Raw genomic sequence first — 19,059 nt, forward strand, 5'->3', positions numbered from 1 at the left:
GAACAGTGTTTCAGGAACATCCCTGTGTAAATCTCTGTGTATCGTATGCTTATTCTTATATATTCTGTGAAATGGAATTGCTCGTTCACAGGGCTGCACGTTTAAACTTTTTCTTGTCATCAACAGATTGCCCTTGAAGTAAGGTTCTGTCTACATAGGGCTGCAGGTGCAGGAAGAATGGGGAATGATGGCTAAGGGTCTGGGAGTTCTTTTGTGGAGTGATGAAAATGTGCTGAAATTAGATTGTGGTGATGGTTGCCTCGTTCTCTGATATGGTAAAAACCACTGAATTGTATACTTTATTTATTTTTTATGTTTTTAAAGTTTATTGATTCATTTTGAGGGGGTGGGGCAGAGAGACACGCAGAGAGGGGCTCTGTGCTGTCAGCATGGAGCCTGACGTGGGGCTTGATCCCAGGAACCATAAGATCATGACCTGAGCCGAAACCAAAAGTCAAATGCTCAACCAACTGAGCCACCCAGGTGGCCCTGAATTGTATACTTTAAATAGGTGACTATTCTGGTATAGGCGTCATGTCTGTCTCAACAAAGCTATTAACAAAAGGTTATATCTGCTTATACTCGCACTGATGGTGTGAGAATGTCTGTTTTCCCAATTTCATCAACACTCAGTTCTAGACATTTTTGCTTCTCTGTGACATGAAAAATAGCATCCTATTGTTTTTATTTATTTATGTATTTATTTTATTTTATTTATTTACTATTTACATTTATTATAAATGAGAATGAACATATTTTTTGTCTGTTTTAATTTCACTTTTGCGAGATGTCTTTTCTTAGAGTTTTCCATATTTTCATTGAATTGTTTGTCTTCCTTGTGATTCCTAGACAATTTATATAATGTGCTAAAGAATTCCGGTCTTTGTCATTTATCTTGTGAGCATCTTTCTCTATATCTTTTGATTTATTTCTGGTGTTCTTTTTAGTGTGTAGAAGTTTTCTTTTAAAAGCTGGATCTGTCCATCTTTTCTCTATGGCTTCTGGTTTTTGTACCAGACCCAGAAAAGCATTTTCTCTTCCAAGATTAGGGGGAAAAAAACACCAACAACGAAAACTCATATTTTTGTCTCTTTTTAAATCTTATTTTTATATGTAAATCTCAGATCTATTTCAGAGGCTTTTGTTGTGAGTTTTGATGGTAAGTTTTGATGGTAATCTAGGTTAGTCAATTTTAATGTTTACAGTAAAAATTTAGGAGGTTGCAATGCTTATGTGAAAAAAGGCAGTGAGTGTGGAGAGAGTTGACTAATATGAAATGTTATGCAGATTAGAGAGCTTATATGTCATGAAGCATTAAATAAGGATTTAATTCTTTTAAACTTTAGGGAGTCCAAAAATACTGAATTAGCCTTTAGAAATCAAACTTTATAAATTTTTTTTTTTAACGTTTATTTTATTTTTGAGACAGAGAGAGACAGAGCATGAACGGGGGAGGGTCAGAGAGAGAGGGAGACACAGAATCGGAAGCAGGCTCTAGGCTCTGAGCCATCAGCCCAGAGCCCGACACGGAGCTCGAACTCACAGACCGCGAGATCGTGACCTGAGCTGAAGTCGGACGCTTAACCGACTGAGCCACCCAGGCGCCCCTAGAAATCAAACTTTATAAACCACAGCTTTCATTTTAAATTTATAATTGTGTGGAAAATACCATAGATGTTACATGAGTAATTTTTGCAATATTGTTTTATGAGAGCTAAAGACTTGTAGTTTTCTTTTGGTGATTAAAAATATATACACCTATAAAATATTTAAAGATGTTCTTTTACATTTCCAATTAATTTTGGGCATTATGGGAAAACATGTTCAGAGAGAGTGATCCTTTATTTTGACTCGCCTATCATTCGCAAACACGCTTGAACTTGTTTGCCTTTGTAATTGCTAACACATTTCCTGTGATATGTACATCACAGAATTCTGTGACAGTGAGCATCATTAAGCAGTGGGCTTTTTCTCTTAGTGTTCTTAGAAAAGATTTCTGACACAGCTTAAGTCATTTGGAAAACCGTTGTCACTGAAAATGAAGTAAGAGACAACACAACAAGGGGAGATCAATTTTCAGAGCGGCCATCAGTTTTCAGAGAACAGATGGTAGAAATTGCTCTTTTTGTTAAATAAAATAGAAACTTTCCTTTGAACTTCACCTTCACTTATATTGAATGTTCTCACTTATCGTGTAAAAAAGGATGTTGCTTCCTTCTTACATGTAATGCCAATGAGGCATTCTTCCCTTTGTGAATCTGTTAGTTGAATGTAGAATCTAAATACATCCAAGATAGCAAAACTTACATTATTGACCTAATAAGTGAAAAAATTGATATTTGTAAACATTTCGCCCGAATATAAATTCAGATACACACAGTGTCCCAAAACATAATAAATAAGTATCCCAAGGAATACCACTGTAAACAGCATCCGGGCAAGGGTTAGATCATTGCTCACATGCCAGGCGCCTGCTGTCTGACCCTTCCCAAACATCCTCGTTTCCATCTTCCCGAGAAGTAAACAGCTATCCTGATTTTTCTGATAACTTCCCTCCTTTGTTTTTAAAGTTGATTTTATCACCAACGCTGGTATCCTTAAAAGTGAAAATATTCTTATTTTAGTAGATTTTAAACTTCATATAAATAGAAGTAAACTTTATAGATAGTCTTTTGCTTCTTTTGCTCAGTAGTATGTTGGTAAATCTGCTATGATCATCTTTGTTGTGCCATCTAGCTTTCTGTTAAATGAATCTGCCACAATTTCTTGCCATATTCTTTTGAATCTGTTATCAATTTTGGATTTAAAAAATTTTTTAATGTTTTTATGTATTTTTGAGAGAGAGAGAGACAGAGAGTGAACGGTGGAGGGGCAGAGAGAGGGAGACACAGAATCCGAAACAGGCTCCAGGCTCTGAGCTGTCAGCACAGAGCCCGACGTGGGCCTCAAACCCATGAACCATGAGATCATGACCTGAGCCGAAGGTGGCCGCTCGACCGACTAAGCCACCCAGGCGCCCCTAATTTTTGGATTTTACAAATAATTCTACAAACGATCATGTGCATGTATCGTGACACAAATGTGTAAGAGTTTCTCTAGGGTAGGTGTGTTCTCAAAGTGTCCATGAGCCCGCAGTCCGTGACCCTTCCGTGAGGTTTGTGAGGTCAAAGTTATTTTTGTAGTGATATTTAGATGTTGTTTATTGATTACTTTACTGTGTTGGCATTTGCACCGATGGTGCAGGCGCAGTGCTGGGTAGACCTGTATCTTTGCCCAAATCAAGGCAGCGGCACCAAATCGTACTTGCAGTTGTTACATTCTTCAGGGCCACACGGTCACGGGAAAAACTGGACAATTTTACTCCAGAATGTTTTTGATGAAGCAAGCAGTGAAACTATTAATTTTGTGAAATCCGATATGCATTTTTGATACCTGGGTGATGAAATGGAACTTTGATTGAAAACTTGGGTGGCACACGGAGGTATGGTGGCTGCCCAGAGGAGAAACACTTGGGTGATTCCTTGAGTTAGGAACTGCTGCTGTTTTGTGGAATCCTGTTTTTATTTGAAGCAATGGCTGACACACGACGGTTATTCAGACCTGGATATTTGGCAGACGTTCTCTGCACAGTGAACAAAATGCGCCCGTCACTTCAAGTAAAACAACTGATGATATTTGTTGCTGATGATAATATTAGAATTTTGGAAAACTTGTGTCAGTCACTTGTGAGCTTGAGAGCTTTCTAATACTAAGACTTTTTGGATGAGATCAGTGGGGATGTTAACCGATGCGAAGTTTTGATATTGGAGTATGAAATTTTCAATATTTGGAGACCCATGTAACTCATTGCACTGATGTTTTCCAGACGAGTAGTGCATGCTGTCATAAAATCACGCCCGGGTAAAAGGTCCATTCCAAGTTCAAGAGAGACTAACGGAACTTACTGTGACAGAGCATGAAAAGTTTCAGATTCCACAATGCGAGTAATTCTATAAACCTAGCACTTGTGAGTGTTGGTCTCCTTCAGAAGACTGTCTATAATTATCTGAAAAGGGCACCAAAATATTTTTTCCCTCTACAGCTACAGCCACATTTATGTAAGGAAGCATTTGAGGAAGAGCAAATTCCAATTTATACAAATTCTTTGAGCCAGTATAGAAGGAAGGAATACTTCTCAATTCATTTTAGGAGACAGACTCTGACACCAAAACCAAAAAGGACATGTCAAGAAAAAAAATTAAATCCCAGTAAAAATAAAAATTTAATAACAAAGTTCATTATCAGTACACTGAGAAAAGACAATAAATGATGCTGGTACAATCTTTCATTTATATGGAAGAAAATAAAACTGGGTCCTTGTCCTGTAAGAGCAAACAGAAACAAAAACCAATTCTGGATGAACTAAACAATCTGTAAATGCCCAGACAAAAAGCCTTAAAGCAACAGAAATCTTGCAAAAAAAAAAAAAAAAAAAAAAAAATCTGGGAATCTTAAGATCTTTCTAACCTAATCCAGAACGTATAAAAGAAAGGATAGTAGTATTTGACTTGAGTGAAATAAAAGGGTTTGTGTGGTAAAAAAAAAAAACCCACAACAGACAAGGTCAGTGGAAATATAATACATGTATGGGGAAAATATTTGGGACAGACTGTGTGTTAATGTGTAGAGCACAGCAGGAGGTCTTACTGACAGAAATGTGGACCAAAATTGTGAAAGGGCATTTTCCAGAAGAACAGATTCATATAGATCCAAAATGTGTGACAAGGGGCTAAGACACAGTAGTTTTCAGGCACATGCAAATTAGAAGAGTAGGGGCACCTGGGTGGCTCAGTCGGTTAAGCGTCCGACTTCGGCTCAGGTCATGATCTCTCTGTCCGTGAGTTCCAGCCCCGCGTCGGGCTCTGTGCCGATAGCTTGGAGCCTGGAGCCTGCTTCAGATTCTGTGTCTCCCTCTTTCTCTGACCCTCCCCTGCTCTGTCTCTCTCATCCTTTCACAAATGAATAAATATTAAAAAAAAAAAAATTAAAAAAGAATAGTAATGAGATAACAACTAGGTCTTATTTTATTTTATCTTTTCTTATTATCCTATCTTATTCTCTTATCATCTTATCTTATCATCCGGCTTAGGATTCTGTGTCTCCATCTCTCTCTGCTCCTCCCCACTTTCTTTCTCTCTCTCTCTCTCTTTTAAAGATAAACATTAAAAAAAAATAAAATAAAATGAGATGAAAAAACTTAAGGGGAATGTTGAGCAAACTTTGTTTTCATTAAGGATTAGGTGGTAGCAACTGAAAGGAATGCATAAAAACGATAGCAGGTGTTTTTAGAGGAATTTCCATGAGCTGCTGTTCACAAAGAAAAGCGAGATGCAGAAAAAATATATTTGTGTGTGTAAAACATTCATAATAAGATATGTATTGCGAAGGCATAGTGGTTTAAAGAAGAGAATTTGTTTCACTCGCATCTAACAGTCCGGGGGGGTGTTGGGAGTGCTCTGCTCTGTGACATCATCAGGGACCCAGGTGTTGGGGAAGCTCTGTCCTCTTCAGCGTGTGACTTCAGTCTCTGGGTCTGAGATGGCAGTTGCTCCCAAGTACATCTTTTAAGTGTCATCCTTCAGAAAGACAGAAAACATGGAGAGAAAGCCACTTTATTTTTAAAGCTATCCAGTCAAAGTTGCCTATAACATTTCTGTCCCAATATCCTCCTTGACCATACCTAGTCCCATGGTCACAAGCAGCCTCCTGTGGTACAGCCCAGCCCGAATTTGGTGGTGGTGGGGGGGCCTCAAAGGAAGAAAAGGAAGGTAGATATCTGAGTACATTGGCAGTCTGTGCTACAAAACCCCATACTAGTGTATGCATTTTTGCCTAAGTGTGTTTGTACGTGATTCTGTGAACAGGGCAGGAGATAAGCAGATACAATGGATTGTTAGTTGGGAATACCCCATGCGGGTATTGATGTAGAAGGACATGGGGAGAAGAGGGAGGAATTCAAAGGAAATGAACACCAAGGAGTGCAGAGAAGCGAAACAAAATAAACAAAAACTCAGTATGGAGGATGTTTAGGGTTACGTTTGTGTTTTATGTAGCGTACGTTCATGTATGATATATAAGAAAGTTTAAAAATTAGAAAAAAATACCAGCATGCACCGGGTATGTTTAAATATCACTTCTTTCCTGAATGTAATGAGTTCTGAGGAGACTAGAAATTACCGTTTAGGAGAATTCCGTACATCTCTAAGCCTCACGGATAAGGTAACGAGAGATAGATGCATTGTTCTTTGTGCTGCATCTATAAATAAGCACAACAAATAACAATTGGTATTATGAAATATTGCAAATGAATATTTTGAGAATAGGATACCCTGGAGATGTTAATCGGGAAGAATCTTTATTACTAAATAAAGATATTTACATTATATTACATGATAATATCCCCCTAGTAGTAAGTAACAGAATTCTTTAAAAAGATGATTATAACAATTAGTTATCTGAGTAAGTAGAGTGATGGTTATTTTAGAAATCACTTCTGCAATTTGCCGTCATGTTGGTTGAGATGTAGAAAGTGTGAGTAAGCAGATATATCATGCAGCTATGTTGCTTTCGAAATTGCTGGGCAGTACACATCGTTGACGTCAGCAGTGTTTTTGAGCTTTTATGCCTTACAATTTAATTACTACGCAGGTACAGTAAATAAAGGCGAACAATATTTCAGTAATGTTACATTTTTTACTTTATTGAAAACTTACAGTTTGTAGAATTATTCTCTACATCAGAATAAATCTTGCCCTTTTTGTATCTCTTATTCCTTTTGATATGATTGATGATGATTGATATGATTTGATAGGATATGAATGGTAGTTATCAACAGTAAAGCTTTGAGATAACATTGGAAGGAGTTCACTTCTACTTTAAAATATGTAGATGATGCCTGCCTAAATAACTTTAATATATATATATGTATTTTTACAAAGTCATCAATAGTTGTTACGCTATTTTATTTTTGGTGTATTTTTATTATTGGTGTTCTACTGATTTCAGTATCAAATATTAAAGTTTGCACCTGCAAAATTGCTAATAGGCAAAAGTACCATTTTGAATAAGAAATTTACTCTTCTGTAGGAGTGAATGTTGAATGCCTGAGCAAATAGATTGACAAATATTCCTTAAAAAACACACCACTTAATTCAGAGTTCATGAGTTTTCCGTTGAGTGAAATGACAATGGTAACTGTCCTAAACTTTAGCTAGTTTTATACTGTAAGTGGGATATTTTTAAACCCAAGGAAAAACTTTAGTCCTAAGTGAGCACCTTCATCAGCATTATTCATTTGGTAAGAATGTCCAACCTCAGAGCTATTCTTTGAAGCACATACTTAAGAGAAAATGAAGCCAAATGGACTTTTTAAGTAAAATGTCTTAAGGTCTAAGTAAAAATTCTAGAAATTCTCTGAAAAATAGCCTCAGGGCATGCCCTCCAGAGAGGGAAACTTACCATTTTCAGTTTCTTTGCTTTGGCAGTACGTTATCCGTGGATTGGCTTGTCACACACTCCTTGTATTCCTGCGGCATAGTCTCTTGCTGGCTGTCTGCTGCTTTTTCTAGAAGTGGGTGGTTTAGCCCTGAGGTGGTGGTTCAAGGAATTGAGTGGATCTTCTGGTCCTTTTGCTTAGGGACTTGGTCAAAGGAGGTAAAGCTTTCCTCCTTCCATTTATCCCAACTGATTCTTGCCAGAAAATACTTTTGAGGGGCAAACGGCCTAGACAGGTATTTTAGTTCCAAACCAAACCCCTCTTACATTACGGGATTGATAGATGAAAACAAGTTGAACCGTGGCTGATTTTGGAAATAGGGTAAGAGTACTCACTTTTCTCACGCATCGCTTGAAGAAGGGCTTCTCTACCCACACTCCTTAGTGGCTCCCTCTTCTTAGCCTGACATCGAGAGTTCTATAATTTAGGCTCAGTTATTCATTTGTCTAATTTTTAAAACTTATGTTAACACATATGTACCCGTGTACTTATACGTATACATAAGTATAGTACAAAGAGAATACGGACGTGACTACAAAGTTTAATTGTTTTAATCGGCAGACATTATGAGAAAAGCCCCTAAAACTTGGATTTCCATTCCAGGAAAGAAGCAAAGAAAGTATAGTGAAAACCAACTACAGGGCCCTGTGGAATTTAAAGTGATACAAGGTATATCGAGAAGGAAAAATTGCTGCTTTCTGGGAGGCTTGGGGAAGACTTGACGGGGAAAGTGACACCTGAGTCACGAGATGTTAACAGGAAGAGAAGACATGGAAGCAGGAACCCAGAGTGTGTGTGTTTAGCTGGAGCTCATAGACCCCTTGGCTGGTGGTACAGGGAGAAGACAAGGAAGGGAGTGTGGCAAAATCACACACGCATGTCGCCGCCGAGCCAAGGCCCAGGGAGCTACTGAAGTATGCCTTTTCCACAACTGTGCTTGAGGAAGGTGAATGAGCAGTGGGGTCTCGGGGGGTCAGTGGGGTAGGGGAGGGGAGTGAGGCATCTGCAGTGAAGAGGCTGTCCGACGGCGGAGGTGTGGGTGCGCGGGGAACTCTGTAGGGCGGTAACAGAATGTGGTGACTCGGGGGATGTTGAGGGTCAGGGACAAGGAGGAGTCAAAGATAAGGCACCTGTTTGTACGTAGTGAGTATTATTTTGTACTGAGTGTTGAATTGTACTGCAGCGACGTCCAACTGGAGGCGGCTAGGAGGTGATAGAAACTAGGAAAGACCCGGGTCCTGGAGACGGACAGTAGAGACTCAATTGTGTGCGAGATCAGAGTGAAATTCACCAAAGGCAAATGTTTACTTTTAGTGCAGGCGGCTCTGGGGCACATTGGAAGAATGGGATGATGAAGAGGAGACAGAGAAATACTCTCCAGATCGAGGGGAGCCCCAGGACAGCACAGGGTCACAGAAGCTGAGGAAAAAAAGATGGTCCTAGTGCGAATCACGGAGACAGAAGCGTGGAATTTGCCCTTAGATTTGGTGATCCAAGGGGCTTTTGGAGGAAAAATGATAATCATGTCACAAGGTGACCTTTGAGATGGCAGTTTTAATGAAAGGTGAAAGGCAAATGATGAAGGGAAGAAGTGGAAATACAGAATGTGGAATACATGTGGAGTGAAAGGGTCATCAGTTAAAAATGAGAAGGAAAAGAGAAAAACCAATGATACTCTGGTGAAAGCTCATATATTTTTTAAATAGCAATTCCTGCTGGTAACTCTTATTTTGTGTGTGTTTATTTATTTTGAGAGAGAGAGGGAGAGAGAGAGAGAGAGAGAGCCCGACAGTGACCACGAGCCGGGGAGGGGCAGAGAGAAAGGGAGAGAGAGGATCCCAAGCAGGCTCTGCACTGTCAGCACAGAGCCCAACGTGGGGCTCAGACTCACAAACTGCGAGATTATGGCCTGAGCCAAAATCAAGAGTTGGATGCTTAACCGACTGAGCCACCCAGGTGCCTCTCTGCTGGTAACTCTGAATTGGTCTTAAAAAAAAAAAAAAAAAAAAAGTCAAATATTAATTTAATCAATCTAGTAAATAAGTATCACTGAGGAAAGTGTGTGTAAAGATCTACAAATGGTAGGAGCTCTTAATTTATTTACCAAAATTAAAAGAAGTCTTTAGGGAACGAAAGTTGAATCACAGCATGTTTTAGAGTGCCAGTGCCTTGTGGTTGTGGGCCCGTCCCTTCTTTGCTCCTCAGTTGTGCCGGGTTTTCTGTCCCAGGCTAACGCTTCTTATTAAAACCATAGGATTGTTTAGTTAGAGAGCATCTTACTTTCCTTTCTTGAGTTCTGTCTACATTTTGAGCTGGTGAAAGTAGGTGAACACTCCTGTTTTAAAAGCTACTTAGCTTTATTTAGCTTGAGTTCATTGGGAGTATGAACTCAGGCTTTGTACCTCTCTGGCCTGGTGACCTTGAGCAGGTACCTCTTTGTGCTTTAATGTGTCAATATTGATACATTATTATTAACTAAAGTCCAGGATTTGCTTTAAATATATGTAGTTATATATGTAGCATATATGGAGTTCTATAGTTTTGTGGGTTTTGAAAAATGTATAATGTCACATGTCTGCCATTCTAGTATCATATAGAATAATATGCCCTAAAAATCGCTATTTTTAAAATGGACTTGCCAATGTCATTTTGAGGATTACTTGAAATAATGAAATAATGCAGGTAAATTGTTAGGAACAGAGCTTTGCAAGTAGGTTATCATCAATCCAATGTTTGTTGTTTTTCTGCTTCTGCAATTTCTTTTTTAATGCTTATTTACTTATTTTGAGAGAGAGAAAGAGCAGAGGAGGGGCAGAGAGAGAGGGAGAGAGACAGAATCTCAAGCAGATGCCATACTGTCAGCGCAGAGCCCAGTGTGGGGCTCGATCCCACAAACGGTGAACCGTGACCTGAGCCGAAATCAAGAGCCGGGCGTTCAACCGACAGCCCCCCAGGCGCCCCTGTGTATCTTTCTTTGTGAAGTATTTGTTTCATGCTATTACACTGAAAAAGAAATAAGGTTATTTGCCACTTTATTATTAAGTTGTAAGAGTTCTTTTAAATTCGGGATACAAGTCAATATTTTATATTCTAGATACTTTTAATATTCTGGATATAAAATATATTTTTCTACTCTGGATATAAATGGAAAAACTTTGTTCTTTGGTACATACATAATTCGGATGTCTTCTTAATATCACTGGGATGAATTCCCTTATCACTGTAAAATATCCTCTTTTACAGCAGTCTTTGTCTTGGCTTGCATGAGCATGGCATATCTTTTTGTATCCCTTAATTTTCAGTCTGTGCATTTATATTTAAAACAGAGTAATGGTAGACAACATATAGTGGGGCCATTCTTTAAAAAAGTAGCCTTAACAGTCTCTGTCTCATTAATTGGAATTGTTAGTTCGTTTAAATTTAATGTAATTATTGATATGGCTGGTTGGCTTTAAGTGTACTTTCTTGGTATTTGTTGTCATCATTACTTCCCCCCCATCCCCCACTCCTTTATTGTCCTCTTTTCAGCTATTCATTTAAAAAGTTATTTCATTTAAATTTTTCTATTGAGGGGAGCCTGGGTGGTCCAGTCGGTTGAGCGTCAGACTTTGGCTCAGGTCACGATCTCACGGTTCGGTTAGTGGGTTCAGGCCCCGTGTCGGCCTCTGTGCTGACAGCTCAGAGCCTGGAGCCTGCTTTGGATTCTGTGTCTCCCTCTCTCTCTGCCCCTCCCCTGCTCATGCTCTGTCTCTCTCTCAAAAATAAATAAACATAAAAAAACCCAAAAAACAAAGAAAGAGACACTCCCTTTATAAAAAAAAAAAATTAAAAAAATTTCTGTTGAATTCTTAAGTTATATATCCCTTGATAGTTTTCTTTATTGGTTGTTCTAGGGCTAAAAATGTGCATCCTGACCCTGTCAAGGTCTATGTAGAGTCCGTAAGGAACCGCTTCACGCTGGACCTTTCCCACACTCTGCTTCCCACGTTGCAAATCTAACAATTAAAAAATAGTATCATTCAGTTTAACCCTGTCCCGATTCCCTGTGCTATTGTTGACATAGTTCTGCATGCATTAAACCCCACCTTCCAGTGTCGTTACTGTTACTTTAAATAGATGTCTTTTGAGGACATCGTAAGAGAAAAACACTCTCGTGTGTTTATGCACTTACTTACTATTTCAAGTACTCTTCGTTCTTCTGTATCTGAGTTTGTATCTGGTGTAATTTCCTTTCATCCTCAGGAACATCTTTTATTACTTCTTGTGGTACAGTTCTAATAGTGACAGCCTCCGTTAGCGTTTCTTTTATCTGAAATGTTTTTTCTTTTCCCCTCTTAGCACTTCTAAGATATTGCTCCTTTGTCCTCTGGCCTCTATTGTTTCTCACGAGCAGCAGGCAGTCATTCTTATTATTGTTCCCCTGTAGATAATGTCTCTTTTCTTCTGGCTGTTTTTAAAACTTTCTCTTTCTCTTTGGTTTTCAGTAGTGAGACTGTACACACCTGGATGTTGTTTTCTTTGTATTTATCCCGCTTAAGAGTTCACGGAGCATCTTGGATCTGTGAGTTAGTGTTTTTTATTTTTTATCAAACTTGGGAAGTTTTGGGCCATTATTTCTTTAAATATTGCCCTCTCTTTTCTAATTGCCCTCTTTAGGTGTATTTAGACTCTTTGATTTTTGTCCCACAGGTTCTTTAAGTTTTGTTTATTTTTTCATTAATTCTTCAATCTTTTTTTCTCTCAGGTCATTGGGTTAGATAATTTCTATTGATGTGTCATTAAATTTACAGACACTTTCTTCTGCCATTTCAAATGTACTGTTAAGCTTATCAAGGGATTCTCCCCCCCCCCCTTTCAGTTATTATAATTTTGCATCCTGGAATTTCTGCTTATTTCCTTCTTACAATTCCACTTTGCTGCTGAGATTCCTTATCTCTTCTCTCATTAAAATAAATTTTTCTTTAATTTTTTGAATATATTTTCCCCTGCTTCTTTCAAGTATTTATATTAACTGCTTTAAAGTCATGTATGCTAAGTAGGTTCATCTTGGGCCTTATTAACTCCTTTCATGTATTTGTTCTTGCCTATAGACACCTTTCTTTTTTTCATGTTTATTAATTTCTGCATGAAGGACATTGTGGATGATACATTTTAGAGACCTCTAGATTCCGTTGTCTTCCTCCATAGAATAGTGATTTTTGTTGTTGTTGTTCTAGTGGACTGTTCAGTTATTGGGCAATTACCTCTACCTTGTGTAAACTTGGTTTTGCATTCTATTAAGGCAAATATATGGAAAGCCAAAGATATTTCTCAAACTCCTCCAATATGGTGGGCTCTAATCTACAAACACTGTCTCTTCTGAGGATCTTATAAAGGTTTGCTTTTAGGTTTTATTGGGCAGGTTAAAGCCTAAGGTGTGGCCTTTGTGGTGTTTCAGCTGGATGCCCAGGTATTTCCAAGTTGTTAGGAAGGTGTCTCCACAATTTGTTTGGGCTGGGCCTTCAGTATCTCACAGCACTGTTTAATCTGTGGTATCCATTATATTTCCTAATTATAGCAGCCATGCATTGTTATTTACCTAGTGCCTGCACCCAGTGTGGCTCATGCACACTCACATCCCAGCCCACGGTCAAGGACTGGCAGGGGCCCCTGTTGGCAGTTCTCACTTCCCTAGTGCCCTCTACTTAGGATTCCAGCTTCTTCAACTGTCCTGAACTCTGAGCTTTGCCCTTCCGGTTCAGTAGAGCTTTGGGGCTCTGCTTAGGACTCCAGTTGTGCCCATGCAGAGAGCCAGAATGGTAGTGGGGCTCGGCTTATGAGGATGACAGGGTTGCACTATTTTCTTTCTTTCGTCTTTTTCGTTTTTTGTGAGGAAGAGAGAGAGAGAGAGAGAGAGAGAGACGGAGAGAGGGAGAGGATGAGGGGCAGAAGGAGAGGGGAGACAGAGAATCTTAAGGAAGCTTCATGCCCGGTGCGGTGCCTGATGTGATGCTCGATCTCACAACCCTGAGATCATGACCTGAGCTGAAATCAAGAGTTCTTGGCTTAACTGACTGAGCCCTCCCAGGCGCCGCCCTGCATTTCCTGTTTTCTAATACCAGGAATGGGTACCTCATCTATTTTATCCCGTTCTGTGGTTGGTAACAGTGGGAGGTGAGTTTGGTGCTAGTTACTCCATTAGAGCCTGAAGTAGAGCTCTATGGTTCTTAAGTTTGAAATCAGTAGTGTGATTACTGAGCCCAGTGAAAGAAAACTTAAATGTCGTTAGGAGTCAGACTTACTGGGAGGTCAAACAAATTAGTAGTGTTATATCCTGTCTTTCAGTGTCAGTCTTTGTGTAAGCCTGTTGACTGCTTTTTCATATGCATATAGGTATGTGTATATAGATGCACACATATGTACGTACATCTCTATATCTATATTTATATGTCTATCTATATACATCTCTATAAATCTGTGTATCTATATTTGTATCCTGTATTGTGTTTATATATGGTGCTAGAAAGATTGTTTCTGTAGTCTAATCATGATAATTTATCATGAATCACGCATGCCCTAGAGGCAGAAATATAGAGCTATTCTGTGGTATCAAGATAAGAGTTTCCAGAAAAGAGAAACTCCTTTATTGTTTCTCAGATACTCTTTTATCATTATTATTATTATTATTATTATTTTAGAATGGTAGTAGGGAAACTTTCTTTTTAATACCACCCTTATAATAACTTGGTGTTCACTCTTTTTTTTTTTTTTTAATTTTATTTTTTTAATTTACATCCAAATAGTTAGCATCTAGTGCAACAGTGACTTCAGGGGCAGATTCCTTAATGCCGCTTGTCCATTTAGCTCATCCCCCCTCCCACACGCCCTCCAATAACCTTCTGTTTGTTCTCCATATTTAAGAGTCTCTTGTGTTTTGTCCCCCTCCCTGTTTTTATATTATTTTTGCTTCCCTTCCCTTATGTTCATCTGTTCTGTGTGTTAAAGTCCTCATATGAATGAAGTCCTATGATATTTGTCTTTCTTTGACTAATTTCGCTTAGCATAATACCCTCTAGTTCCATCCACGTAGTTGCAGATGGCAAGATTTCATTCTTTTTGATCACCGAGTAATACTCCATTGTATATACACACCGCATCTTCTTTGCCCATTTATCCATCGATGGACATTTGGGCTCCTTCCGTACTTTGGCTATTGTAGATAGCGCTGCTATAAACATGGGGGTGCATGTTCCCTTTCAAAACAGCACACCTGTATCCCTTGGATGAAGACCTAGTAGTGCAATAGCTGGGTCGTGGGGTAGTTCTATTTTTAATTTTTTGAGGAACCTCCATACTGTTCTCCAGAGTGGCTGCACCAGTTTGCATTCGCACCAGCAGTGCAAAAGAGATCCTCTTTCCCCGCATCCTTGCCAACATCTGTTGTTGCCTGAGTTGTTAACGTTAGCCATTCTGACAGGTGTAAGGTGGTATCTCATGGTGGTTTTGATTTGTATTTCCCTGATGATGAGTGATGTTGAGCATTTTTTCATGTGTCAGTTGGCCATCTGGCTGTCTTCTTTGGAGAAGTGTCTATTCATGTCTGTGCCCATTTCTTCACTGGATTATTTGTTTTTTGGGTGTTGAGTTTGATAAGTTCTTTATAGATTTTGGATACTAACCCTTTATCTGATATGTCATTTGTAAGTATCTTCTTCCATTCTGTCGGTTGCCTTTTAGTTTTGCTGATTGTTTCCTTCGCTGTGCAGAAGGTTTTTATTTTGATGAGGTCCCAGTAGTTCATTTTTGCTTTTGTTTCCCTTGCCTCCAGAGACGTGTTGAGTAAGAAGTTGCTGCGGCCAAGGTCAAAGAGGTTTTTGCCTGCTTTCTCCTCTAGAATTTTGATGGCTTCCTGTCTTACGTTTAGATCTTTCATGCATTTTGAGTTTATTTTTGTGTCTGGTGTAAGAAAGTGGTCCACGTTCATTTTTCTGCATGTCGCTGTCCAGTTTTCCCAGCACCATTTGCTGAAGAGACCGTCTTTTTTTCCATTGGATACTCTTTCCTGCTTTGTCAAAGATTAGTTGGCCATACGTTTGTGGGTCCATTTCTGGGTCCTCTATTCTGTTCCATTGATCTGAGTGTGTTTTTGTGCCAGTCGCATATTGTCTTGATGATTACAGCTTTGTAATACACCTTGAAGTCCAGAATTGTGATGCCTCCTGCTTTGGTTTTCTTTTTCAAGATTGCTTTGGCTATTTGGGGTCTTTTCTGGTTCCATACAAATTTTAGGATTGTTTGTTCTAGCTCTGTGAAGAATGCTGGTGTTATTTTGATAGGGATTGCATTGAATATGTGGATTGCGTTGGGTAGTGTTGATATTTTAACAATATTTGCTCTTCTAATCCAGGAGCATGGGAAATTTTTCAATTTCTTTGTGTCTTGTTCACTTTTTTTTCATAAACTTTCTATTGTTTTCAGGTTGTAGATCTTTTACCTCATTGGTTAAATTTATTCCTAGGTTTGGGGCGCCTGGGTGGCTCAGTTGGTTGAGCATCCGACTTTGGCCCAGGTCATGATCTCACGATTTGTGAGTTCGAGCCCCATGTCAGGCTCTGTGCTGGCAGCTCAGAGCTTGGAGCCTACTTGGGATTCTTTGTCTCCCTGTCTCTCTTTGCCTCTCCCCTGCTCATGCTCTGTCAATCTCTCTCTCAAAAAAAAAAAAAGTTAATTCCTAGGTATTTTATGGTTTTCAGTGCAATTGTAAATGGGATAGATTCCTTGATTTCTCTTTCTGCTGCTTCATTATTGGTGTATAGAAATGCCACAGATTTCTGTACGTTAATTTTATATTCTGTGACTTTGCTGAATTCATGTAGTAATTCTAGTGGTTTTTTGGTGGAGTCTTTTGGGTTTTCCAAGTAGAGTATCATGTCATGTGGGAAGAGTGAAAGTTTGACTTCTCCCTTGTGATTTGAATGCCTTTTCTTTCTTTTTTGTTGTCTGATTGCTGAGACTAGAACTTCCAACACTACGTTGAACAACAGTGGTGAGAGGGGACATCCCTGTCATGTTCCTGACCTTAGGGGTTATTACTTTTTTTTTTTAATGTTTATTTATTTTGAGAGAGACAGAGAGAGAGAGCAAGAGAGCAGTTATTTATTTTGAGAGAGAGTGAGCGAGCAGGGGAGGGGTAGAGAGAGTGGGAGAGAGGGAATCCCAAGCAGGCTCCTCACTGTCAGGCCAGAGCCTGATATGGGACTTGATCCCATGAACTGTGCGATCATGACTTGAGCTGAGATTAAAAGTTGGATGCTTAAACTACGGAGCCACCCAGGCACCCCAGATTCATTACTTTTTTGAAACAGGAATTGAAAAATATAAAGTATATTTCAAAAATTTCTAAGAGATTATTTTGACAGTATATTTCTAATATTATAACAGAAAATTTTCCTGAAGGTTGTAGACTAATTTTTTTGAGTACCTACTTTGTGTCCTGAGTCTAGTTACTTAAATGATATTACTGAAAATAGGGGCACCTTGGTAGCTTAGTCGGCTAAGCATCTGACTTCGGCTCAGGTCATGATCTCACAGCTCGTGAGTTCAAGCCCCGTGTCGGGCTCTGTGCTGACAGCGCACAGCCTGGAGCCTGCTTCGGATTCTGCGCGTCCCTCTCTCTCTGCCCCTCCCCCGCTCATGCTCTGTCTCTCTCTGTTTCTCAAAAATGAATAAATGTTTAAAAAAAAGTTAAAAAAAAGATATTACTGAAAATAAGCTTCACAACTCATTGAGGCAAGTTTGACTAGCAGGAAAGGAAATAGAATCTCAAAGGGTGACTTTCCCAAAGTCACAATAGTTAATATAGTGGCATTAAAATCCAAAGTAGAAATGAGGTCTGTTAGACTCCGATGTATACACTCTTGCAAATGGTGAGGAATCCGGTGTTCAAATACTTTCACATTTTGAGATAATCAGTTTTATGTTATTTGTCTTAAAGCATGTCACTATTATTTTTTTAATTCTGAGATGCACCCATTATTATCAACAATTTGGTCACATTTTGGCTGGTTTTGCTCAGAGTGCTGGTACAGTGTCTGTTGGTTTTAGGAGGATAAAAGGAGTTGTTAATGAATGCTTAAAAGTGACTTCCTTGAGGTAGTCGGGGTCTATGATTCCAGGAGACAGAACTGGAGAATCTTTTAAGAGAAATGTACAGTTATCAGTGATATGCCCAAATTGTGGACATCCACTCTCAAATTGTCACATTCAAGTATGGAGGTAAATAAGAGTAGTTTTTTTTTTTTTTAATTTTTTTTAACGTTTATTTATTTTTGAGACAGAGAGAGACAGAGCATGAATAGGGGAGGGGCAGAGAGAGAGGGAGACACAGAATCGGAAGCTGGCTCCAGGCTCTGAGCCATCAGCCCAGAGCCAGACGCGGGGCTCGAACTCACGGACCGTGAGATCGTGACCTGAGCTGAAGTCGGACGTTTAAACCGACTGAGCCACCCAGGCGCCCCAAATAAGAGTAGTTTTAATGAACATGTAGCTATGAGAAAAGACAAAAAGTAAAAAGGTTGATTCGAGACCACATTAAAAATAGTAAGCAAAGGCTAAACCACTGGCTTTAGAAAAATTTCAGATGACTTTTTTGGAGGGGTGGAGTGGGGTGGGGATAACTGGTAAATCTGTATTTAGTACTCTCAATTTTGTCTATCAAGTGAAATTTACCTGAAGCACTTACTTAGCTTGGAAGTAATCAAAGAATGTAACCAACATGTTGGTAAAGTGATGTGATTTGCTAGACCGGTGGCTAGAAGGAAAATGTGGAGAAGGACACTTTCACATCAGGAGTTATTTTCATTGAGTGGGGGGACTTTTGCCAAAGGGAAATAACACCTTTGAAATTTTTTTCTTGAAGTTGGACATAAAAACAAAAATGATAGAAGCCAAATGCCATGAGGAGAAGCTGAAACTGCAGCAGAAACATGATGCCGATGTTCAGAAGGTAGGCTCTCTACCGTTTATTCTTTCATTAACGTTGAATACTCAGAATATTCTAGGTCTTGTGACCATCCCTCCCATCGTCCACTGATTAAATAGTCTGTGTTATAAATAGAATTTGCTAACTTAGTATTTTGGCCAAAGTCGGATCTCTATTCTTCACTTTCTAAACAAATGTGTTTATGTAAATCCTTATAGTTGCCACTACCTTGAGTTCTTCCTGTGTTGTGTGAAGGTTGGCCTTCTTAGAGTCCTTAATCTGCATTCTAGCATTACCTTTCGTAAAGGCTGAAGTAAGACAGCAACTGTACACACTAGTGTTCGTTTTAGTCTGATATTCTTTCTGGTTTTCTGGAAATTAAAATTTGCTTTTTAATTTAAAAAGGAACTTTTGGGGGCGCCTGGGTGGCTCAGTCGGTTGAGCGTCCGACTTCGGCTCAGGTCATGGTCTCGCAGTCTGTGAGTTCGAGCCCCGCGTCGGGCTCTCTGCTGACAGCTCAGAGCCTGGAGCCTGCTTCGGATTCTGGGTCTCCCTCTCTCTCTCT

At 39.2% G+C, this 19,059-nt stretch overlaps 1 protein-coding gene across 3 annotated transcripts in view; it reads left to right on the forward strand.

Moving 5' to 3' along the window:
- The window catches only part of CEP112 (centrosomal protein 112), a 408,508-nt gene that overhangs the window by 59,664 nt on the left and 329,785 nt on the right, over nucleotides 1-19,059 (forward strand). For all 3 annotated transcript variants that reach the window (XM_042967095.1, XM_042967096.1, XM_015535456.2), the window contains one exon: nucleotides 18,432-18,518. In XM_042967095.1, coding sequence (XP_042823029.1) covers nucleotides 18,432-18,518 — 87 coding nt within the window. The remainder of the gene's footprint in view (nucleotides 1-18,431; nucleotides 18,519-19,059) is intronic.

The sequence above is a fragment of the Panthera tigris genome, chromosome E1 (genome assembly GCF_018350195.1).
Source record: "Panthera tigris isolate Pti1 chromosome E1, P.tigris_Pti1_mat1.1, whole genome shotgun sequence".
NCBI lineage: Eukaryota > Metazoa > Chordata > Mammalia > Carnivora > Felidae > Panthera > Panthera tigris.